The sequence below is a fragment of the Pelodiscus sinensis genome, chromosome 1 (genome assembly GCF_049634645.1).
Source record: "Pelodiscus sinensis isolate JC-2024 chromosome 1, ASM4963464v1, whole genome shotgun sequence".
Lineage (NCBI taxonomy): Eukaryota > Metazoa > Chordata > Testudines > Trionychidae > Pelodiscus > Pelodiscus sinensis.
The window spans coordinates 9,884,414-9,910,704 of NC_134711.1; the positions used below are offsets into that span (position 1 = coordinate 9,884,414).

The 26,291-nt window shown below is 40.4% G+C and overlaps 1 protein-coding gene across 1 annotated transcript in view; it reads left to right on the plus strand.

Moving 5' to 3' along the window:
* TAF3 (TATA-box binding protein associated factor 3) overlaps positions 1 to 24,460 on the plus strand; it is a 150,608-nt gene extending 126,148 nt beyond the window's left edge. Inside the window, exons 5-7 of the mRNA XM_075925999.1 lie at positions 14,133 to 14,388; positions 20,430 to 20,536; positions 22,281 to 24,460. Of these exons, the coding sequence (XP_075782114.1) occupies positions 14,133 to 14,388; positions 20,430 to 20,536; positions 22,281 to 22,395 (478 nt within the window). The 3' untranslated portion in view covers positions 22,396 to 24,460. The remainder of the gene's footprint in view (positions 1 to 14,132; positions 14,389 to 20,429; positions 20,537 to 22,280) is intronic.
* The last annotated feature ends 1,831 nt before the right edge of the window (positions 24,461 to 26,291 follow it).

The following is a 26,291-nucleotide window of genomic DNA, read 5'->3' on the forward strand; positions in this document are numbered from 1 at the left end:
CAAATTAAGATGTGCTTGTATATTTGTGCTTTTGTGGTTGGAGTTAAGCCTGTAGGTGAGTTGCTCGAAGCTGCAGACAAGAGGGAACTGGTGAGTGATAGGAAGATGAGGTCTTGAATTATTTTAGTTGCTCATTATCTTGCTTTTTACAGTTTATATTTCTGAAATATAAACAGCACTGTAACAGTGTGTGCTTGAGGGAATTTTTATATAAAATACTGTGTTGAGTGGATATAACTTCAAAAAGAGGTAAGGCCACAAAGAAATAAGGCTTGTGAAAGATGCCACTGGCCACTTTTTAATTTAGATTTTTTTTTAAATAATTATGCCTATTCAAGGTCTATGTACCTCACTTTTATCATACAGTAAACACCATTAAATTAAACCTCAACTGAAATACATTCCACAGATACTTTGCTAGCCAGCCAGCCAACTATTCCTTTCATCATCTCAGAAGAATACTCTCCACTTTCTCCAAAAATCCCAGCCATCAAATAGTGACTTTTGCGGCATGCTTGGAAAGTCTGCAAATGTGGAAGGAGGGGGAGCATATTCCATAGTCTTGGAGGCCTCAGAGAATAACCTGCCAGCCACCCTCTCTCATTTATAACAATGGGATGATGGTTGAGCTCCTCTGCTGACCACATTTTTGGCAGTATGTCACACGGAGAGAGGCTACGCGAATAGCATAGCTGAAGTCCATGTATTTACTGCAGTGTCTTTCACACGGTGAGATCGGCAGAGGCTGTTCTCTCATTGACTCCAGCTACTCTTCTCATCCTGATGGAGTACCGGATTCAACTGGACAGTGCTCAGAGGTCGATTTACCACATCTAAGCAGATACGGTAAATAGACCACCAGTGAGTTGATCGCTGCAGTGTCCACCATGAAGTGAAGGCAAGCCCTAACACCAGTCCCGTCCCAGGGTTCATGTATTAAGGGCATGCCTGCCCAAACATTTACTGCACAGCAAGCTGAGCTATAAATTGACCACTCCAGCGAGCTGCTCATTAACTGTCCATGTGGACCCTGCTGATGCATACGTGCATGCATGAACAACAGCAGAGTCCCCAGGGATAGTTAGCTGAAGCTTGCCGTCAACGTGGAGGCACCCCAATAACAGTCCCCACAGAGAGTGAAGGGGTGTGGCCAGGCTGTGATGTAATGACACCTTCTGGCTTGGCTGCTGAGTCAGCTGCTAGAATGGAAATACTGTGCAGAGAACAAGTACAGCAAGGTAGTAGCCATGCAAGCTTCTGCTCGTGTGCCTCAGTCCTGTTTTATAGACTCTTCCTGTATGGGTGAGAAGATAGCTCGTTCTCACTGCCTAGTTAGTCCTTGGTCTCTGCTGAGACTGACAGTGTGCAAATCAGAGTTAATTGTGAGAATGAATTCTCATTTTTTATATTTCTGTGAATGCTAGTATTGGCTGGTCCTGGACATTTCATGTTTGCCCTGCATAACCATATGTTGCCAATCCCAAGAATGTGTCTTTATAGTGTTTTAAATAAGTACGGGATATAATGTCCGGGTAGTAGAAATTAAAATGCAGCAGTTACTAAAGGATAAATAGAACACTGTAGGAAAGACTGCTACACTTTAGGTTTTTGCAAGTGCTTTAACTGCACAATAAAACAACTGGAAAGTAGATTATAATCAAAACATTTCCATCTTAGTAGTAAACAATTACTGCAATACTTGCATGGATGCCACATTAAAAGAAATTTACTAGATTCCATTCTAATGCAATTAGAGCTAATTTTGTTCTTTAAATGAATAAAAGGTCAGCTAGTAAATCTAGTTTATCTTGAGTACAGACTTCAATAAATTGTTTTATTTAATTTGCTGTAAAAGATCTTATCCTTAATGGGCCTAGGTCTTATTGGTTTGCTTGGGTTTTAAAATATTTATGACCACCTTTTTAAAGATGATTTGAATGATAAGTTAGAAAGTTGTTGTTGTTGTTGTTTTCCCTCATCGTTATCAAGGCACAAGATCACTAATTGAGGCAGTGTAGGAAGGCATTTGATTTGTCATGTAGACACAGCTGGTGTAGAATCTTCCTGAATTTAGATATCCTCTAATTAGCTGTTTTGTTGAATCATCATGTAGTGGCTGGTTTGTCTCTTGTCCATTTATTTTTTCCCAAACATAATCATATTTCACACCTGTGGTGCTTAAGAATGATAATCTACTGATAATGCATTGGCATGCCGTTTACTGCTGAAACTGACATGAACTTAAAATTAACTGCACTGTAATTTCTGATTTGTGATCAATTCATTTTATATTTACTGCCAAATAAAAACACCCACATCTCGCTTCAGTGCAGGGCCCCAGAAACAATGTATAATTGATTTTTTTTGCTGCATCTATGGTTTAGAAGCAAGGCATATATTTTTGTAAAATCATGTCTTTAATCTGTATCTTAAAATGTCAGGCTTCTTATTTCAGGCTTACAGTATTGTACTTTAGCTCTATTGTCAGTAAGAGGCCTTGTTGATAGTACAGAGTGGAGGATAGCTGGTTTAGCACTGATTTGACTTATAATTTGATGTGCCCAGTCTAATTAAATTGCCATTTATCATGAATTTTTTGAAGTGAGTAGATGTGACTTTTTTTTTTAAGAATACAAATGTCTCAAATCTTGAAAGAATTGATGGATGGAAAGACGAAATTTTTGCTCATGGTATTTCATGGACTCCACTGAAGCTTCAACGCAAATTCTGTGAAAGTTGTTCAGTGTCCTAGATAAAATGGTGGACTCATTCCACCACCGAGCATAGTGGATAAATGTTTGTCACCAAAACCACCACAATAATTGGCACTGATTGATGTCCCTGGTAGGAAATCTTAATAGAGGCCAAGGACTGAATGGCAGTAGAGACGGAATTATCCACTTTACCACTAGATGTAATCTCTCTCTATCTAGCACTGATGACTTAGCAGCACGCTGATGGAATAAAGAGGGGAAGTCTGTATTACTATTATCTAGCCTGTTACTCTTCAGTTTCTATGTCTGTTAGTCCATCACCTTCCACCACATGCTCACATAATGTACTCATATTTATATAAGCTGGCACAAATGACGTTGTCCTGAAAAGGCATAGGAGTAAGATAGCATATATGGTGGGAAGCTACAAGGTTCAACAAGTGGAAACCTGTCCTGGTTACCTTCACCACATCTAGATGATTACGGAAATTCATTTTTAAGAAATGGGGTTTTTTTCTGCCAATATGTATACTGTTTGTAAATTATTTGAAGAACATATGTAATAGCATATTAATACCTCCCTAGAATGCCCACAAGAATGCCTTCGTGATGTGTATTTATAGTAGCTTTTGTATTTTCATATGACTTCCTCTTTTGCTATAGAGACAAATATCATACAATATGGCTCCTAAATGTAAGCCTGACTTACAAAGGAGCTGAACTCTCGAGAACTCCCAGTGAAGTCAAAAGCCTCTAGGAAAAGTTGCTTAAAAGTAGAAAAATTGAGAGAAATCAGAGAATCAAAAGAGAAAAATAGAAATAAGGCTACAGATTTTTTTTCCTCTCCTGCCTGCTTTGGGAGATCCTAAGAACAAGGACTCTGTCTGTGTTGGTATAATAATTGCTCATTGGAGCCCTGATCTCAATTGAGTTTTCTGGTTGCTTCCATAATACAAACATATTTTTTTAAAAGTGAGGTGCTCAAACACTAAGGCAATGGGAGTTGTAAAATTCAGTGTGCATGTGTGTAATATCATTTCTAGAAAAGGAGGTTGTCACAGACGTCAGTGAGATTAAAATTTGCCCCTATACAATTTTATGCAATACCTATAGTTTTTACATGGCATCTTCTTTAATGGAAATTTGTAGGCTTTTTAAAGATGATTGTTCTCCTTTTAATGATAAATAAGTAAACTATTGTCAAGGAACTTTTGAACTTTGTGTGCCATTTAGTGGCAAGTTATTCAGTCTTTGATAATTTAGATTACTGGCTTCATAGTGTTTGCACACAATAGCTGAATAATGGGGATCATTAAACTCCCTGTGTAGGTATATCCAAATTGTGTTTTCCTTTAACCTTGGCTCTCTGTGTGGCTGGGGAGGGAAGGATTGGCTCTTTATTGACTTGTCAAGCCATAGGTTTGCATTACAGGCCAAGCAGCTCATGACCCATTCCATTTATTTCACTGTTTTGTGGTGGGGAAACAGGTAAAGGAATCCTGCGGGAAGCCCCTCCTCCTTCACGTTTTTATGAATGAGACCAGTGTTTGTAGCAGTTAAGGCACCGTGACCAAATCCTCCAAAAGATGTAATGCAAGCAGCATGGAGCTATTGTGGGACACAGCTGTGGGCGGTGTTGGTTACCCTGTGAGATATTGCTAATTCAATGGAGAGCTCTGGAGGAGAACTTACTGTGGAATTAAATAGGAGGGAAAAAGTGATACTTCATGGAGAAAAACGTAGAAGGGTAAACCACTGTTTGGAAAATCAAACAATAGAGTCCTGGCAGTGAATGTGTATGTTTATTACAGTACTAATAGGTATCCCAATTATTTTACAATGTAGCACTTAGCAATGAAAGGCTTGATGTTCACAGTGTGATACTAGAATTGAACACTGAGTTGCTCTATCAACTTTTTCTATAAATCCAAAAAGAATATATACTGGTTAAATCAACTCTTAAGATAATTAATGGACTAGCTAAGAGGAAAAGTGGAAAATAATGTAATTCTAGCCAAGACATAAGTGTAAAAAGGGACTTAGAAACTCCAGTGAACTTTACAATTTTGCACTATGGAGACTGTATCGGCATAACTATGGCACTGTGGCTATGGAGGCATATCCCCAGAGCCTACACTGACATAAGGAGATATTCTATCAGATTAGAAATGCTACTGCCCCAAAAGACAGTAGTTACATTGACAAAAAAGATTCTTCATGCCCATGCTAACTTTTAAATGTAACCCAAGCCTAATTCTTTGTTTTCTTCATTGGAATAGTTACATTTAAATTTTAATAAAGAGCCGGAGGACTTCAGTTAGCAATGCCTTTTTTTAAATATTGCATGGGTGTGCTCTTTATTGAAAACATTGTCTAGGGTGTGGTTCATATACTCAAAAGAACATTTGGCAAAGGAATAATATATTTGGCCTCAGTCCTGCACTCATACCCCCGTGGATGGACCCTTGTATTCATACAGAGTTCTGCTGAATTTGTTCAGGTTTCACAAAGATCTACCCAGTTGTAAGACTTTGGTCTTTGTGCACAAGTATCCATGCTTATGGGGTAATAAGAGCTCATTGCCAGAATGGGGGGGAAGTAGCTTTTTTCCAGTGTGCTGTTAAAGCTGACCTAGAAGTTTTCTCCCTTGAGCGTGAGAATTGCTTTAAACCTCAGGCTTCGTCCTAGCCTCTTCTTTAATTGCAAAAGCCACCCCACCAATTATTACCCATAGTTTTAGTAGATGGAAGGTTTCAGTCAAAATTATTTTCATTTTGCAATTGGATCACGCTCAGTTATGACTTCAAATGTGAATCCATAAAAAGGTTTGAGTCAGAAAATAAAACGACTTACTGTGTGTGAAAATCTTTTTTGCTTTTTGTTGCACAAGAGTAAAAATGTGTATATTGTGTACCTCAATTAAAAAGTGGGGGGAAAACTTCAGGCAGGTTTAGACGCATATCTGCTTCAGCACAGTTGCATGTAGAAATGGGTGTGAGCAATCTCCCTTTATGGGAAAACAGAAACTGATCAAATGTACACAATAGAATTGAAGGCAGATACTTATTCATTACTAGGAGAAAAAATACTTGGCTTTGCTAGAAAACTGGTGCAAATTGGTCTCAATTTTTCCTATAAATATCTGTCTTTCTTGTTTCAAAATGAAATTAAAACAAAAACAAAAATAAGCAACTTCCATAGTGCCAAGGATTTGACGTATTATTTTGATTTAATGCCTGGAAGCCAAGGCAAGGTCCAGTGCCACTGTTCGGTACTGTACAAACACAGAACAAAAAGGTGATCCCTGGTCCAAAAAGCTTGCAGTCTAAGTAAAATTGTTAGGCAATTGTCATCTGGTGGCTCAGTCTACCATTGAAAAAGATCAAGGTTCCCAGTTCTTCGAGTGATTGTTCATGTCCATTCCACATTAGGTGTGCGTGCTCACCATATGCACTCGTGCTGGAAGTTTTCCCCTCAGCATAGGAGAGCGGCTCTGGCAATCTTGGGAGTGGCACCTCCATGCCATGGTATAAGGGACACCCCACACTCCCTCCATCCCTGGTGACAGTGCAATGGAACTGCTGTGCATTGGCCACTTTTTGCCCTTTCTGCAACACAGTCTTTGCTTAGCATTGCTCAGGTCCATAACTCAATTAAGTTTTTTTTAAACTTAATTTAACTTTTTAAAATGAACCATATGTACCCTTTTTTTAAACTTACAGTGATTACAAAACTTTTTCTGCATTTCTTTTTTCTGACTACTTCATATATGTATGTATTTTGAGTTTTCTTTTTAATCTAATCATATATTTTAGAGAGTGTGTCTATTTTCTAAAGAATTTCTCCTAAATGGTACGAGCTAGGATCACCAAAGCAATCCCATTCCAGGCACATCTTGTTTTCCTGGCACAACCAGATGCTTATGTTGCTTTAAATGAAGAAGCTGCATACCAAACCTAATGGTCCTAACTGTTACCGTGCAGGAGGCATTCTTGATCAAACAGACAAACTCTCTAAAATATACAGTATCCTATGCCTGTTAGTAGGGATGTAAGCGACTACTCGACTATCCGATAAGCAAAAGCTTATCAGATAGTTAACTAGTCTCTTGACTAGTCACTTCCCCGCCCCTCTTGCTGCCTCTATTAGAGGCAGCAGCGGGGAGAAGGGAGGAGCAGGAGCCAGTGCTGGTGGGGAATCGGCACCAACTCCGTGGGGTGCAGTGGAGTAGCGGGGACCAGATGCGAGCTCGGAATCAACTGATTCCCAGCTTGCACCCAGTCCCAGACACTGCAGCTCTGCTTTTTAAATGTATTAAGAGCCTGCCAGTGCTTAATATATTTAAAAGGCTGGTGCGTAGCGGGGGGACCTGGCACAAGCCGGGAATCAGCTGACCCAGTTCATGCTGGGTCCCCCCTGCTGTGCTTTAGCCTTTTAATTGCATTAAGAGCCAGCAGACTCTTAATACATTTAAAAGGCACAGCTGCAGTGAGCTTAGCTTCCGAGGCCGGGGTTAGCTCCCGGTACCAGAAGCTAACCCCACTGCGGCTTCCCCGCTTATCAACTAGTCGAAGGGAAATCCATCCAGTAGTCGATTAGTTAATTAACCTATATTTATTTAACATCCCTACCTGTTAATGATCTGCACAACAGCTGCCTGAGGTATTTAAATGAGGGGCACATCAATGAGAAGTGCCGCTTTCACAAATCGTTCAAGCTGCCAATGAAGAAGGAAAGGGACATCTGCCTCAGGGCATTCTTGATGGTGTAAGCACTGTGGAGTTGGCATTGACCCCAGCACCAGAGACCAGGAGCACCATAGCCTCGAGGCAGAGTGCTCCGCCAATGCCATCGTCAGGAGGACACCATTCCCCCTTGTCATGTCTGGTCCAGAAGGCAAAGATCTGGCAAATGGATGCTCCCCAGCTCCCCCGTAATGCTCCCCTGTAAGTTGAAGGAAGTCAGGAAGGAGCCAAGCCCCGTGGTGGGCAGCTCAACACCTCCATCTGGGAGTCAGGGACCGACTCAGGATGAGTGGTGCAGCCCTCTCCATCTCACTCTGGTGATGCCTACAGCAGAGGACTTTCAGGCAGCATATTTTGGCTTTGCCGGTGCTGGCAGCACCCACCCAGCTGGTAGCATAGTCAAGGCGTAAGCCCATGACAGCCCTTTCCTGGTGTTTCCATCTCAGCAGTCCCCTCCCAAGGCATGGTCCTGCCACGCTCCCGGGTGTGAAGTCTTCAAGCCTTGGATACTGGGAGGCGGACTTCACACACACCCTTCCATTCCCCTGACTAGGGGCGCAGGAATCAGGACTCAGGGATGTTTGTCAAAGCCTCAGCATGGACAAGCTGAAGCTCATGCCCTGAGCTTGGACACTGCGGCTGGTCCCCTGCTTTTCCAAGACCTCAGCATCGCCCCGGGGCCTCCTCAGATAATTGACATGGTTGATATTGGTTGCCAGTCTCCATCCCATCAATCTTCCTGGTCAGAGGGGTCCTCAGACCCACTGCAGATCGCAGTCCTGTTACAGCAGTGAGCAGACTTTGTGAGGCATCAATCGCTGGTTCCCATCATCGAGCCGCCAACCCACGCTGCTCTCCTAGGGTACATCTACACTTGCTCCCTAGTTCAAATTAGAGATGCAAATGTAGGTGACCGAAATTCCTAATGAAGTGGAGATTTAAATATCCTGCACTTCATTAGCATAATCTCACCAGCGCGTTACTCCACTCAACAGCTGTTTCGAAAGTGAAAGTGCACGCTGGGGCACATTAGTTCGAACCAAACCCCTTGGTTCGAACTAACGTTATTCCTTGTTTTGGAGTAACGTCTCTTTGCAGTATACATGTTTGGTGGAACCTGGACTTCTGCATGATCTCAGATATCTACTGCAGTTAAATAGCTTTGTAGTCTGAGCCCTGCAAGTCCAAATCAGCGGATACATGCACGAGTGTTTATTTGCAATATAGACATACACAGAGAAACTAGACAAATGGAAATGTTTGCTTATTTGAAAACACTATTATTCTACAGTATTTTGTGTCCAAGCTCTCAAAATATATTTAGATGTGTTTCTGTCTAGGAAGGAACTCTACTACATGTATACTGTATCATTAAAAGTGGCCCCATTTCTCCATATAGGCAAAACTTTGTGTTCCTAAGTCACTTCTGAAAATATGACTTAAGTTCATAAATCATTTAGGATTTTTGAAAATATTACCATGGTTTAGACTGGGTTTATGAGGGGGCTGCATGTTGGAACCTTTTACCCTCTATAAAAATAAAGGTCATCAGACCATGATTTTTTACTAGAATATTATAACTATCAGTGCAGTATAAACTTAAAAACCAACAAATGGTCTGGTAGCACTTTATAGACTAACAAAACATGTAGATGGTAATCATGAGCTTTCGTGGGCATAGCCCACTTCTTCAGATGACTGGAGTTTTCTGGCTGTGCCTACGAAAACTCATGATACCATCTACATGTTTTGTTAGTCTATAAAGTGCTACCAGACCATTTGCTGTTTTTAAAGTTTATCATGTACAGACTAATTCAGCTACCCCCTGAAGCTATCAGTACAGTGGCATGTTTTGTAAAAGGAACATGGAGGAATCTTTCAGTTCTGTGGTTCAAATCATACTTTTAAAATCAATTTCCTTTTAGTTTTCCCTGTGTTTATACTAATCAGTCAATGGGGCTTTCATTTGTAAGGAACAGACTGAAATCAAATAAATTAGTTCCAGAGATAGGAAATTATTTCACACCTTTGAGTCTCACTCTGCTCCAGATGCAGCATGTTACAACTTGTGACAGTTAAAGCCAATTATTACCTGACCAACCTGCCTTGGCATTAAAAGTCTGGTAGAACTTGCTCTCTGCTTGCAAGATCAACACTATGCTTCTGTGCGCGTGATCCCACTATATATTTTAAGCACATTATAATATATTAGCTTTCTAAGTGTCTGTATTCCATTCCATTATAAATACTTTATGTCCGTTTGGAATAAATATACTTCCTGTTAGCACAGAATAGAGTTCGAAGGATATTTAAATTTGGGATAAAACCAGCTGTACTACAAGTCTCTACAATAATTCTGCTTTCTTTGGAAAAAGGTAGTAGTGGTATTTTTCACTTTACATTTATGTGGTTGTTGTAGATTCCCATTACTAGATCTAGTCAAAAGGTTTTCTCACACTTCTTAATTCTAGGGCAGCCATTTGCATAAAACCTTTAACAATTGATTTTTATCTTTTAATATAGAAAATGTGATGACATGTTGCCGGGAGAGCAGCCCACAGAGAAACAGAGCTCTGATCTCAAGACTCTGGGCATTATTTGTTCATTTGACTGATGTTAGTCTGAGCCCTGCTAAAAATAATTTAAATTTAATCTTAATCTTAATCTAACATAACCCCAATATTCTCCGAGTAAGTGAAACTAAGGACACATTTTAGTTTACTAAGTCCTATTTTATGTGGAAATAAATGGTAAATATGTTTAAGGGAAAGATTGCCTTCTTCCAGTTATAATGCCTAATGTGTGATCTAGTGTCTGAGAGGATAGAACTGACTACCAGGAAGACTAGCTTCAGTTCTGGTTTATACCACAACAGGTATTTTGCTATGTGACCCTAGGCAAGCCTCTTACGCACCTATAAAATAGAGCTGATAATTCTTACTTTCATTTATAAACTGTTTTGAAGTCTTTGTGTTTCTATTTTATATAAGTCTGCAGTAATATTAATTATTAGATCCTGGGGCTGCCATTTTACCCTGGGTTCTCCCTACTTATATATTGCCAGTTATGCAACCCTTGTCTTCCTGTAGGAGGACAAAGCTTTCCACCCTCTCCGAAATTACCTCATGATCTGTCCAAGTGGCATAAGCGTAAACAATTCATTTCTCTTCTGCTTCTAAACTTCATTAGCCCACAGGAGTGGCAAGCCCAAGTGTGCTCCAGAATGCAGCTCTCCTGTAATACCTGAGCACTTGTGCCAAAACAAATAGGCCAGGCTTGTCTTGCGAATGTGCTCTAATGATACACTTCAACAAAGAAGCAAATTGGTTAATATTTGGCACAGTGACTATTAAGTTGTGTCACTTAGTTCCTCACGTACCACACAGTGAGTTTCTGTAGTATTGTTATTGCTTAGTTCTATTATAGTAGCTCTTAGGGCCCTATTCAGGCTCATGGCCGGCTTTGTGTCCATTAGGGAAATACAGTGTTTGGAACCACGTGAGCTAACACAATTTGAAGTAAGGCTGACCATGACCAGCTAGTGTGTTTATTAAAGCTGTGAAGCTCTCTCTGTGCTGGGTACAAAGTCCAGTTAGCGCTCACATTTTCAAATGCAGCCTGTTTGCATATCTAGAACAGGCCACAGACCCAGGCCAAAATAGAACATTCTCCAGGAGTGGCATGAGACTGTGGAATGAACTCCCCCTGGATGAAACCTCACCACTTTCCTCTCCAAGTATAAGGAGCATTTCTTTGACCTTGTCTTCTTGAATACAAACACATAGCAACAGATGTATTCATAAAACCTTACCAAAACAAGACACTCCACTGCTTCTGCTTCTCCCTCTGGGGAGAGATGAAAGAACAAACAACACAGGACTGGTGTGTAATCACGCAACTAATGCACTACTGGAAGAATCGTAGATATTATGGTGATGTGCCTCATATAGAAACCTATATAGAACAGATTAGAGCAAAGGTGGTGCCCTGAAGAGCTTGTATTATGGCTATAAAAAAAAGAGATACGAAAGGAAGGACAAAGGTGTTCCATTGAACAACCCAAAGGACTTTTCTGGTGCCAAATAATTTGCCCTCTGCATTGATTTACCTCTGTCTCTCATCTCATTTTTATTATTGTCAGGTTTTTTTTACATCAGAAATGCAGTCATGAGGCTGAGTCTATAAAGAGTGTTACTGATGCTGGAGGAATTAATCCCACATCATTTTAAGCTTTCTCCATTGCTGGTTTTCTAATGTTTCTCCTCTTTACTTGTCCTCTTTTTATTGCCTCTCCCGTTTTGGCCTTAGCAGACAGAAATGGTAGTGTAGTGGGTTTGCTGATTAATTCTATCAAACCTAGTTTTGTGAGCTATATATTTGTTAATGTGCTTGTTGTCATGTCCCTAATTTGGTAGTGCAAATAGGCTATCTCAATAGAAGAACAATACATCTTTTTTTATTTTAAAACCTCAGCATAACATTAAATATTTTACTGCTTCAAATCTTTCTTGCAATGTAACTTAGAAGACACACTGAATGCAGACATGGCGCCAGTCCTAGCCACCCTGCATTTTGAGTATTGCAGGAGAATAGCTGCAGTGTACTCTCAGGGCATTCTTGTCAACAGGAATCAGTTGTGACATTAAAAGGATCCTTTATCCCCTTTTAATGAAAATGTTTAACTGTATGATTGTAAGTATATTTTTAACAACTCTCTTCCTAGAAAGAGGGGGTTTTATTGTTATTTTGTATCTCTATGCTTTTGTTCAGATGGCGATCTGTCATAATTTCCTATCACTGTTACCGTGGAAGTTAGTGTAGGAGCCAGTCACCCTGATGAGTTTGACTCTCTACTCAGCGTTGACCTTGTCTACATTTTTGCTCAAGTCATAGGCCCATGAAAGTCAGTGGCAAAACTTCTCTTGAGTTGAATGGCACCAGGATTTCACCCTTTGTCTCTGTCTCCAGCCTCTGCCTTGCTGCGATTCCACTTCCCTTTACGTGACCCTCTTGTATTCACTCTGAGTTATCTCCATTCTGTTTTTCCCTTGCTTCTCCCTGTACTGGAATGCTTACCTTGAACGTGTATGTCATGTGACCTCCTTTATTCAAAGCATACTTCTTTGCAGTCTCTCTTGAGAAGCAGTGGCCTACATTCCCATATTAAGCTAGTAAAGGAAAAAGTAATTAATACAGTAATCTAACAAGATGTGCCCTTGTGAAAACAAGTAGCCTGGTAAGTGTGTGTGTGTGTGTGTCTGTGTCTGTGTCTGTCTGTCTGTCATCCCTTCCATGATACCATTTTTCTTATAGCTTGTAAGATTCTTACAGCAGCAAACTTGTCTTTATTTCTGAAATATGACTATCATGCGGTGAAAAATTCATGAATCATTGGTGTAAAGCTTGAGTAACCAGCACATTTGATTATCCAACAACTCCTATTGCCCATGAATGCCGGATAACAAAGCTTGTACTGTATTTATTAGAGCAGTATCCAGTCTACTGCTACAATGACTAAAGCAGGTAGCAGTTAATGGTAGCTTCTTAGAATATCATGTATGTGTCATTTATTTATGCTGACCAAAACCGCTGCTTATTCCATAAACATGTGAAGAAAGAAGTACAGGTTGAAATTCTCTAAATCAGGCCTATCTAGTCTGGCAACATCCATGGTCAGGCACAGATGTTGGAGGGCCAGCAGCAGGGAGCCCTGCGGAGGCAGCAGGCTGCCAGTAGCAAGCTGCCAGCAGGACTGCTCAGCATGTGGCAGCAGGAGACCCAGTGGGCCAGAAGCCCCAATGCGTATTTGCCCAGTAGGGCCATGAGACGCAGCAGCGACAGCTGCCCAGCAAGGTTGTCAAGGCAGCAGGGCCAACAGCAGGTGGGGAGCTGGCTAGAAGGCTGGCAGGTCGTGGCAGGGGATACCAGAAATGACCTCCCCTGGTCCAGCAAAATCCCTCATCCAGGACCGGTCAGGTCCTAAAGGTGTCGGACCAGGGAGGTCCAACCTGTACCTAATTTTCAAATATTTGTAGAACCCCTAAAATGTAGACTCCAAGAGTGGCATTGCCCCGCAGTTTGATTATTAAAATCAGTGCTGCCGCCCACAGCTGATTAACTTCCCTTTCTAATATTTCCCACTAATAGGGAATCTTAATTTCTGTAGTGAGCTTAAAAGTTTGCGGGGTATTCATGTTAGTCTGTAATTAAAACAAGTTTAGAAACAATGAATAGTCCTGCAGCATCTTAGAGACTAACAAAAACTGTAGATGGTATCATGAGCTTTCATGGGCACAACCCACTTCTTACTCCATTCATCTGAAGAAATGGGTTGTGCCCACGAAACCTCATGATACCATCTACATTTTTGGTTAGTCTCTAAGGAGCTGCAGGACTATTCATTGTTTTTTTAGTGAGCTTAGTTTATGTAGCCATGGAATATTTATATACAGAAGTGATGTGTGTCTCATGCAGTGGAGTTCAGTTTGCAATGGCTATCTATTTCAACCTGTCTGATATGGAGCAGTGGGCAATGAAAGCTCTCCTAATGCGGTGCTGTAACAATCTTTTTGAAGGGCAAAGTGAATTGTCCATTTTGTAGTTTCTTATCTTTAGCCAATAACGTTTTGCAGTTTTGCATCAACTCTTCTGTGGCTGTCTTTTTGTCTGTCAGAGTCATCAGCAAAGTGGTGTCGGCCCCAGAGGCTAAACCATCTACTCCTGTGAATCGACCCAAAACACCACCACCCGTGCCATCCCCTGTTCCAGCTCCTGTCCATGTGACCCCTCCTCCTGCTCCAGCACCACCACCTCCACAAGCTACCATCTCGCCTGCTCTAATTCCACCACCACCTCCTGCGGTTTCTGCGGCAGGAGGCTCCAAAGCGCCAGTCAGAAGCGTGGTGACGGAGACTGTCAGTACCTACGTGGTATGTGTGTCTTAATGCTAATGAGTTAAATAGTTCAAGAATTCTTCTTCATGATAACTTTTCGTTTTCATAATAAAGGCTCCTTTCCAATACAGTGTCATGTATTAGCCACATGTATTCAGCCCCTTCTCTACCTGCACCTATTTTAAGAGGTTGATCACTTATTCAAAAAAATTGCTTGGGTTGAAATTTGTTATACTTCTTCTCAGCCAAAGGTTATGTTTCTTCTGGAAAGTCTAGTACAGTTCCATTTGGGTATTTTCTAGTTGCGTGAGCATGAACATTTTTCTTGTTGAGATCTTTCTGGTCTTACCCTAGATCTAGCCTTCAGTGAGGAAAAGAACTCTCATAGAAAAAGTTACGGGTAGCAGTAATTTCCAGTAAATACCAATGTACACAGATCTACTAATTTTTTTAACAGTGTATCAAGGTTGCAGATATTTGTGCAACTCTGGAGCTCTACACGTTGCCTGCAGCCATTCTACAATGTGCTGTGATCTTGCCATACCTCAAGAGGGGTTAAAATTTGGATGCTCCTAAGTGTGCTCCTATTGCAGTCAGAAGAATGTGAATTATAATTGGCAATTGCTTAAGAACATTTTACTTGATGCTCAAAAGCCACTATCTAGAAAGAATGTTAAAAAACTAACCAATAGTGAAATTAGACAGACTGACTAACTGACTGAGTGAAAGAAATGAGAAGCTGATAGAAGTTAATAGAAATAAACATAAATCAAAGGAGGTAGCAGTTAACAGTAGCTGCTAAGGATCAAAAATCAAAAGCTAGAAATTGTAGAAAATGTATAAGGGAAGCAAAAGGGCACAAGGAAAATGCTGAATGATAGTGAATTACTTTTCATTCCAACAGTAACTGAGGAGGATGCTAAACAGAGCTACTAAAGTTGAATATTTTTAAATCAGAAAGTCCAGATAACTTTAAAATTAAATAATTTTAAAAAATTGGCCAAGCATCTCACTAGACTGTTAATGTTGTTTTTCAAGTAAATCTTGGAACACTGAGGAAATTCCAGGGACTTGAAGAAAGCTAATGTCACATCAATATTAAATGGTATAACCAGGGATGTTATGGGCCTGTCAGCCTGACACTGATCCCAAGCAAAATAATGGAACAGCTGATACGTGGCTCAGTTTCATAAAAGAAGTAAAGGAGGGTAATATGATTAATGCCAGTCAACAAAGGCTTGTGGGAAATAGTTCTTGTCAAACTAATTTGATACCTTTCTTGATGACATTACAAACTTGGTTGATAATGGTAATAGTTCTGATGTAACATACTTAGACTTCTGTATGGCGTTTGACTTGGCACTGCATGACATTTTGATTAAGAAACTAAAACGACGCAAAATCAGTATGACATTAAATGGATTCAAAACTGGCTAATTCATAGGTGTAAAATGTAGCTATAAAATACAACTGCAAATAGAGAATCATAGAGTGGGCATTTTTTCTGGTGGTGTTCTACAGCAATTGGTTCATGGTCATTCACTACTGAACACTTATTAATGAAGAAGAAATATCAATGTACACAGGTCTGTGTACATTGGAAGAAAACATAAAATCATTACTAACAGAGTTTGCAGATGAGAGGTTGAGGGAGTTGTAAGTAATGAAGAGCACAGGTTATTAACACCATTTGATCTGGACCACACATTAAGTGAGACGCAAGCAATATGTGTTTTAATACAATCAAATGTAAGGTCATATATCTAGGAACAAAAGATGTAAATCATGCTTACATGATGGAGGGAAGCAGTGAGTCTGAAAAGTACTTGGGATCATGGTGAATTATCAGCTGAACTTAAGCACCCAGTGCAGTACTGTTGCTAAAGAGCTAACGTGAGCCTTGAATGTATCAATGGGATTATCAGGTAGGAGCAGGGGAGTTATATTCCCTCTGATTTAGGCTCCTGGAATACTGTGTCCCGTTTAATTGTGTCCACAAGTCAAGAATGATATTGATTATTGAAGAGGGTTCAGAGAAGAGCAATAAGAATGATTGAAGGATAAGAAAACATTTTTTATAGTGCAAAATTCAAGGGGATGAATCCAATCAGTGTTCAAAAAAAGAAGTTGAGGGTTGACTTGATTCCAGTCTATATATAAATATCTACATGAACATGATAACTGAGGCCTTCTCAACCCAACAGAAGAAAGTATAACAAGATCCAATAGATTGAAACTGATGTTAGATAAATTCAGATGAGAAATAAGATACAAGTTATTAACAGAGAGAATATTTAATCATTGGAATAATTTATCAAAGATTATGGTGCTTTCTCCATCACTGGCAATTTTTAAATCAAAATTGGATGTTGTCCTAAAAGGCGTGCCCTAGTTCAGTCAGAAATTAATTCAGAGAAATCTTATGACCTGTCCTGTATTATTCAGGAGGTCACACGAGGTAAACACAAATGTGATTCAATGAACTTCCCCAGGTAAACACATACAAAGATAAGTGCCTGTCTTGGAAGAACCATGCTAATTTTTCTAGGCATTTTATTGCCAGGGCTGGTCAAGCCAGGTTATAATTACTTGCAAGCCGCACTCCTATATGCCGTAGATTGATTGTTTGCTGCTGAGGGACAGTATGTGGTTATTAGTTTTAGTTCCTTCAAAGAGAATATTTTGTGTGACCCTGAATAAACAATGAGAAGTCCTGTGGCACCTTATAGACTAACAGATTTATTGGAGCATAAGCTTTTGTGGGCGAAGACCAACTTCATAAAATGCACATACATTATATGCATCTGATTAAGTGGGTCTTTGCCCACGAAAGCTTATGCTCCAATAAATCTATTAGGGCATGTCTACACAGCAAAGTTATTTCGAAATAACAGCTCTTATTTCAAAATAACTTTCCTGGTGTCTACACAGCTAAACCGCTATTTCAAAATAAATTCAAAATAGTGGAGCACTTATTTCGAATTTGGTAAACCTCATTCTACGAGGAATAATGCCAAATTTGAAATAGCTATTTCGAAATAAGTGCTGTATAGACACTTATTTCGAAATAGGGGGCCTCCAGCCTTCCCAGGGTGCCCTGGTGGCCACTCCAGCCTCAACCAAGAACACTCCACTCCCTCCCCTCTTCCCCGGAGCCCTTAAAGGGGTAGACTCTGGCCTGTGCCTGTGCCAGCTCCAAGCCTGCCAGCCCAGAGCCAGCAGTGGCTACTGGGGCCTCTGACCCAGTGGCCCCAAAACATGAGCCAGCAAGGCACTGGCAGCCAGCCTTCCACCGCTCCCCAGGAGCAGTCTGCCAGCTCCCAGGAGCCTGCCAGGGCCTGGAGAAGGCAGGCGCCTTCCTGGTCCAGGGTGGAGATCATGGACCTTATTCAGGTTTGGGGGGGATGACCCCAATGTCAACAATCTCCACACTAGATGGAGGAACGTGGCCATCTATGGCAGGATAGCTGCCAGCCTGGCCACCAAAGGCCAAATGCGAACCCAGGAGCAGGTTCACATGAAAATCAAGTTGGTCCTGCGAGACCCCCAGCCCTGAGCTTTCCCTCCCCCTTCTTCCCCTGGCTTCCCCCTTCCAGCTCCCTCCTTCCAGGTTTCCCCCTCCCCTCTCCCACTGTCTTTTCTCCCCTCCTTTCCCCAGCCTCACCAGAGTTTCATACCTTCCCCCCTCCCCTCCAGTTTTGTTAAATAAAGAGAGTTTGTGTTCATGAAAATACATGTATTTTATTTGACATCAGGAAGCGGGATTAGAGAGGGCAGACCAGGGAGGCTCTTAGTGCTCCTCAGGGTGGAAGCTCTCCCGCAGGGCCTCCTGGATACTGACAGACCCCCAATGGACCTCCTGGATGGCAGCCTGCAGAAAGTGCAGCTAGGCTCACAGCAATGCGTCCAAGAGAAGCAGCAGAGTGCCCAAGAGCAGCTCTGGCTCTATGTTGCAGAGTGCTGTGGTGTCCCGAGTGAGGGCAACCAGAGCATGCAGAGACAAAATGCTTTGCTATCCCTCATCGAGGTAGACAAGCAAGCAGGGAAACCTGAGAACTGGCTGTCCGGGGGGGGGGGGGTCCCTTTAAGCACAGACCTCAGATAGCCTCAGGCAGCAGCCCCACACAGTAAGTCCTGATCTGGTGCCCTGCCGGAACTGGTTCTGGACAGCCTTAAATGCAATTCAGAGTCCACTCAGTGTGGATGCGCTATTTCAAAATAGCAAAATGCTATTTCAAAATGCATTTTGTATGTAGATGCGTTATTGCGAAATAAGATATTTCGAAATAACGATTTCAAAATAAGATTCTTTGAAATAACACTGTAGTGTAGACATACCCTTAGTCTTTAAGGTGCCACAGGACTTCTCATTGTTTATGCAGATTCAGACTAACACGGTCACCCCTCCGATACTTTGTGTGACCCTAACATCCAAAACTCCAAATAGTCAGTTTACATGCGGAGCAAACATTTTTGCAGCAAGAGGAAATGACTTTGTATAGTAAGATTTGAATGATCATTACAATCAAACATAATTGAAGCCTAATTCCATTGTGTTAACATTACTGAGTCTCTCTTCCTGTCAGTGTAGAATAGTGCCCTGCATCATATTTTCCTATACTTTCCGCAACCTATTTTTGAGTGACAAAAAACTACCCTGCTTTTCAAGAAGCTAGGAAATGTCAGTCATGAATTAGAAATTGAATGCAGCCAGAAGCAGATTAGGAGTTAATGGCCCTAAGCCAGAGCCAATGGAAGCCCCTCCCTATCCCTTTCGCCTGCATTCACCCTATACTCACCTCACCCCCCAGCGCTTCCAGGGAGCGGGGTCGGAGCCCAGGAACTTCCTCTATTCCACTTAGAGCGGGGCAAGCTCCCACGCCATGACCATGCTCCTCAACAGGAGCTCCGGGCAGGTGGAGCATGCCGGGGTCCTGGGCATGGGCCCTCTTGGGCCAGTGCCTAATCTGCCACTGACTGCAGCTCTTGTGCATTTTCACTGATTTCCTTGGATGATGATCTGAGATTTACAGACCAAAATGTGCTTAGTTTTTCATTTTTAATGACATTAATTGTTTTTAACTGACTCACTTTTAATGTCATTCTTATGTGTCTCTCAAAGGCAACCAGAACATTTATTTTCTGTACTATACTGGGTACATAACCATGTGCACCAGCAAATTTTGAAAGCAAAATGTATGATATTCCATTCTAAATACTTCCAAATCATAGAAGTGATTAAATCCATTGTAGATCCTCCGTCAGTTGTGTATGTGCTTTCTATCATAAAATTGATTTCATTACATTTATTTTGTGAAGGTTTAAATTTTGCCAAACAATACTAAAGACCTATTTAATTAAACAGTTTTGAAAGGTAAAAATTGTATTGTGATTCAAACTGGAAATAATACCAGAAGAATCCATTATACGGCAATGAATGTGATGAATTTAGTAAACATTTACTTAATATTGTAAATGATCTGCCTCTCTCATTGCATTTACCCTTTAGTAAATTGTACTGTGACATCAATGTCATAAAGAGAATGGAAAGTTACTTAGTAACAACTTTTTTATATCCTTGATCTTATCAGCTAGTTGAGTTTGGCTAATAAGTAATAAGGGAATACATGCATGTTGCACTGTATTTATTACACATATGTAAAGCTATTATCTTATGCAGGGGACTTCTATCCATAAGCAGTGTGAAATTAAAAAGAAATCAGTCTTCAGGTCACTGGGAGGGAATCAATAGCTAAGGATCTATACTGTTAAGCCATGGTGATTGCTATAGGTGAGTGAATATTTTCTTGGGTCAAGTGATTTAACTGGCTTTACTGGTTTACAGAGGAGAGCATAACAATGTTTGTTTTTACCATCTGAATCCAGTATAGCAAATCAATTAGACTGGTTACGCCAAACGATTGTGCTTTGAGTATTCTTAGGTATAACTTTCCAAGAGTAGAGTGAACGTTAGATATCTTTGACTGATAAACAAGAAATGTAACTTTAAGAAAATCAGTTATGTTTGCGTTCTTGACATTAAAAAGAATCAACTGTTTCCTCCCTTTTTATATCAGATCCAAGATGAATGGGGTAACAAGATCTGGATCTGTCCTGGCTGCAACAAACTTGATGATGGCAGTCCAATGATAGGCTGTGATGACTGTGATGATTGGTATCACTGGTAAGTTGTGGTAACCTCTTCTTTTGTGCTATTCTTTCACACATTGCTGCAGTCCTGGAAATGAACTGGTTATTTGCAAGACACTAAGGCAGGATTTGAACAGTTCCTTTTCCTTTCTACTAGTAATTTGGAAGCTTTTACCCTGATCTTTACTTTGGAAATTTCAAGAGTAAGTTTTTAAGTTGTAAGGTTGTCCATATTTCTTCCTTGTTTCCATTAGAACTCATAGGAAAATGTTTTGCTAAAACCAATAATAATAGTTTTGAAACTGTTATGCAGGTTGAACCTCTGGTCTGGCTACACCAGGGGTGGGCAATAATTTTTGCCCGGGAGCCACTTAAAATATTTTGAAGTAGCCCGGGCCACCCTGGAAGGGCCGGAGTTACCCTGCCCCCAGACCATGATTGGTCTCGGGGTGGGGGAGCCCATTTGCCCCCCCTTCTCACTAGGTACCCATGCCCTGGAAGAGGCTTGGCACGCTCCCCCACTCCCAGGTCAATCAGGGCCTGAGGGTGGGGGGAGTGTGGGAAGCCTCCTTGCGAGGCTGGGGCAGGGCAAAGGAAGCTTCATGCAGCTCCCCTGCCCCCAGGCTCTGATTGGCCTGGGAGCGCGTGAAGCCGCCTCCGCTCTCCCCCCACTGCCCTGCGAGCAGCACACAGCGCTTACGTGCTCCTGGCAGGGTGGGAGGAGACTTCGCGTGCTCCCCTGTCCCCCAGGCTAATTAAGGCCCACGGAGGCCCTTTTACCCACCCCTGGCCCACACCCATGGTCTGGCATGATTTTAGTTAGCCCGATGTCCACTTATGGGTGTGGCCAAGTTTCCCACAGTCCCATAAAAATTTTTTACAGCCACCAGTCCTGGCTCTCAGTGTGTTGTGCACTTATTTAACTCTTAATTTACTCCTAAATGTCTTCTAAGAGCCCAGTAAGCAGTGGAAGTGTTGGTAATGCTGTGAGACAATACAGCCTTTTCCCCGAGTTATGAACGATTTACAGACCAAACACTTGGCCGTAACTTGATTTGTTCGTAACTCAGACCCCATTGAGTTACATAGCGATCGCACTGTTCGTAAGCGCAGGTCGCATTCATAACTCGAGAACCGCCTTTACGACCGTTCCATGGGAGCTTTGGTCGTAAATGCGAACAGTCATAACTCGACCGTTCGGAGCTCGGGGACCGGCTGTATTGACCTCCTGTGGTTCAATAAATTTTCTGCTTTGGCGTCAGTCCGGTCCCAACAATGCCGGACAAGAGAGGTTCAACCTGTATCAGATACTGGCACATACTCCAAGAACAACAGTGTGTGTGAACACCATCAACATAGCTATAATGTTTCAAGTTATGGGCTCATTATATGAAAAAGAACATTTTAAAATAATTTTTTTTAAAGTGAATCACTTTATGGGTATATTTTTCAGGCAGCTAAACAAAATCAAAAGGCTTTTCCGCAAATGATTTAAATGATGATGTGGTATTATTTTATATTTGACCTTTAACACCCAAAAGCTGTGGACTTCTCATATTATTTTATTAAAAAAAAAAAAAAGGTTCCTTATCTAAAGGGTTTTCTAAGAAATTCATTGTTTCAAAACAAGAGGGTTTACATTTCCAAGCTATAGTGTTCAAAGCTAAAAAAATTGTCAGATTCTGTTTCCTGTCTGAAAAGTTCATCCTGCTTGAATAAGAAAGAAAAGTAATATGTTGATTTACTAAGGTCTTGTGGGTTTTTTATCAAATGTATAGGCCTTGTGTTGGAATTACTGCTGCACCGCCAGAAGAAATGCAATGGTTCTGCTCTAAGTGTGCCAGCAAAAAGAAAGATAAAAAACACAAGAAGCGGAAGCACAGAGCACACTGAAGTTTTTGCAGTGGATTTAAATCATCCAGTCACTTTCAGCACTTCTGTCCTGACTCCTCCGTAGATGGATTCATTGTGTTTCTGCCTCATCATTTGTCATCAGGTTTTATGGATTATGACTCTTGAATGAATCAGGAACAAAAATACAACTGTCCACTCTCGACTGTTGTTTTTTCCAAACTGTGTGAGTCCCAGTGGTTTATATTTGAATATGCTCTGTCACTGGCTTGCACTTACTGATGGAAACTCACATAACGTGATACAAGGGTTAAATAGTTAACAAGACAGTTCTCATTCTTGCAGATCGGCAGCAACAATGGCAAATGTAGTACAGTAAATACAGATCTCTCCTCTGTCTTTTTTCATTTGTTTTTATTCTCTCCTGAGCCTTTGCATTAAGGTGTTAAAAGAGAGGACAAACATGAAAATTGCAATCACCTAAGGAAGACCTACTGGAATGATTTCTGTAGTTGGAATACAGTTTTCAACCTCCATTCCTGCATAGCCAGATAATCATAACATGAAAACAAAATAAAAAAAAGTGGCTGGTAAATATTTTTGTGATAAGAATATATGAAGCTTTTTTCCTTGATTTTTAGAACTAACATAAAATAAACATGTTCAGGCATTTGTGAAATATCTTCTATTTTTTAAAAGGTTTCTATTGTGTCAGGTTTTTTTTCTTCCATGTGAATTGTTTTCAGTGGACCTGTAATATATTTTATACATTTTGTTTTTAGTCATTGTCATGTACCTTTTCATTGCTTGTACATTTCATCAGTGTGTAAAAACACTTCTCATTAAAAGACTTTCTCTCATGTAAATACCTGATATTTATAAAGTTCCTTTTTAAAAAAAAAATAATTTAGGTTTATGTGTTTGGGGTATTTGTGAGTGTTGAACTCTAACAGGTATGAAAGTTCTGTATGATTTAAGTCCATTACTGTGGCTTTAAAACATTGAGAGAGAGCTACTCCCAAGAGGTGCTTTCCAGGTGGCCCACAAATGAAACCAACCAACCAACATACTGTTTAAGGCCCTGATTCAGAAAGATACCTAAGGAGGCATAGAAGCAAGTAATCCCAGTGCATGAAATTGGGACTGTCCTGTGAATAGACAGACAGGTGCCGAAGTGCCTTTTTTAATCAGGACCTAAGGAAAGAGGCTCTAGCAGTTTTAATGATAGCAACTGAATTTTACATTTGTAGCTGGAGCGGATCCGTTTATTTGCAAATCATTGTGTGTTTGTCAAAATGATTGCACTCACATTTGGAAGAAGGAAGTGTCATTCGTATTCTATAAAGACCAGAAAACATACTATGCTTTTTTGTGTTTGTTGTGATGTTTTCTTTTAAGTGTATCTTTTAATCATAGTACCTTGAAAGACAAATAAAGTATGCGATGGAAATGTATGCTTTATTTCCCATTTTAAACAAAGGAAAAATGCTCTAAAATGCCACAAAATTGTGACAGTATTAGCTATATTAGTACAGTGCATCTGAGGGATAAATTAACAATACTGTAGCATTAAATTTGAAGCATCATGCCCTCTGTTTCACAAGCTATAGGGAATATAGCCTCCATTATTTAATTTTGGGGTGCTGCTTCTTTGGATTGTAGAGTGATAAGCATCTTGAGTCTTAGAATGCAATCATTTAACCTGTTGTACAGATAATATGAACTATTGTTTTAAAATGCCATCTAAATTGATATTAATGAGAATGAATGAGTCATGTTTTTAAAACATCTTGTCTAGTTAAAGAAATTAGGTTTTCCTGATATGACTGTCAAGTTGCAAATCAGTGGAGATATGGATGAAATTGGTTTATTAAAAGTGCATTGTTACCTTCTTTGTTCAATGCCACCTCATTTATATTGTCCCTACTAATTACCAGTCAACACATTAGCCAAGAACGTTCTTGGTTTTAATTTCTCATTTCAGATCATGCAATGTTTTAAATCTTATTCTTGTTTTTCCTGTATCATAGACACACACAAAATATACTGTCTTTGGTTTTCTTTGCTTTGGTTGCATAATAAAGAACTTAGCTTTTGGCAACTTGTTTACCAGTTTCCCCCTGTGTTCAGTGAATCAGAACTTCCCACATTTAAATGCTTACGTTATGCAACTGAGATACAAATGGAAATGTCTCACATTTGCCACATCTACTGCGTTTCAGGAATTTGTGTGCTTGCCCATTGCTATTTCTGCGTGGTTTTCCTAAGCTCATTTCGTTACTGTATAAATGATCTTTGTGGTAATAATACCAAAGAACCATTACCAGGAGACTTAAATGACTCATGGGATTAAGATGGGAAGATGAATTCTTTCACCAAGTCGTCCGTTTGAATCTAGCCATGGACAGCAGAGATGAAGAGCCTGATTCTTCTTTTACTTGCTCTGGTACAGCTTAGAATTCAAGGGCATTAGTACTGGTTGTAAGAGAAAAATGAGGGCCCAAAAGTGTCTGCCTTTGGACTGCATGTTGTGTTACCATGCCTCCATGAGTTATAGCTGAGAATACCAAATTCAGGACAAAGTGTTGGAAAAAAAGGGCAGACACACCCCAAACTTGTGGTTATTCTTCCATAAGATATATCAACCAGCAACAAAAGTAAACTTGTGTCTCGCCTCACTGGCCAACAAGAAGTTAGAAATGCAGCCTCCTCAGGTATTCACTCCTTGGACTCACCACCAAAACCACTGAATTTTAAATCAGTTTCATCAAACAAAAGGTTGTTCTGATCCCAAAGGGCCACCAGCCATGTTCCTAGGTCAATATATGACTCAGATCTTACCCAATAATCATGCTGTTCCAATCTTTTAGTATCTAAAATTGCAAGGTTTAGAGAGAGAAAGAGAAGAGTTAAAATTGGCTAAAGCAGGGGTTCCCAAACTCTGTGATACTGCAACCCCCCTCTAAGGTGCTCGTGACCCCCCGGGGGGGCCAGGACCCACAGTTTCAGAAACGCGGGGCTAAAGGAATCAAATATATACAATAAATGCAAAGTCCTTGGATCAGGCTAATAGCAGTGATGGTATCAACTGCTGATTTATTCAAATCATGGGAAGGTTCGCAGTCCCATAGTTAGAATGCTCCCATTAGTACAAGTTTAGGTTTGAGCAGGAAAGCAGCAAAATGGAGATGTTTCCAGCACTTTTTGTAGCTTCAGCCATACAGAGGGAAATCCATTGTTTCAAACAAAACTCTCAGCACAACTAGTGGAAGATTACAGGTAAAAGATGGAGTTTGGAGTTACTTGTACAAGTCACATGTCCATGCATAATTCTGCTTAGTCACAATAGAAGACTTCACATACATTCTGTTCACAGCATGGATTGCAAGAAAGTCCATTCAAGGTAGGTGGGCGTCTTTCATTGTGAGTTAAATGTTCTTTTGAAGGGTCACTCAGCTTGAATAGTCCCTTCAAGATGTCTTGTGGACGTTTCTACAAGCGCTAACTTATTTGAAATACAAGTATAGAGCCAATATTCATAATTGCAAATACAATAATGATTCATGCATACAAAATAGTATAATCCCATTCAGCAAATCATAAATTTTCTATTGACACCTTACTTGACACACTTTTATAACATTTTATGTAATTATCTAACCATGGTATAATCTGCATGGTCATATTTTACACAGATGATATCACATGGCCATTTAAAAATTACCTACATAAGCATTTTATACTTTACCCCTCCATGGATTATTTTAATTTTTTCCATATAAGATAATGCCCACTAGCAAGATCTCAAAAAGAGCTAATGGAATTTCTGGCTATAATCACTTTTCTGGATATAGAAAGTCTGATGGTGTCAGGGTTTGTTTTGGATTTTTTTTTAATTATTTTATTTTTGTTTTCAGGATAGGTGTTGGTTGCCTTTT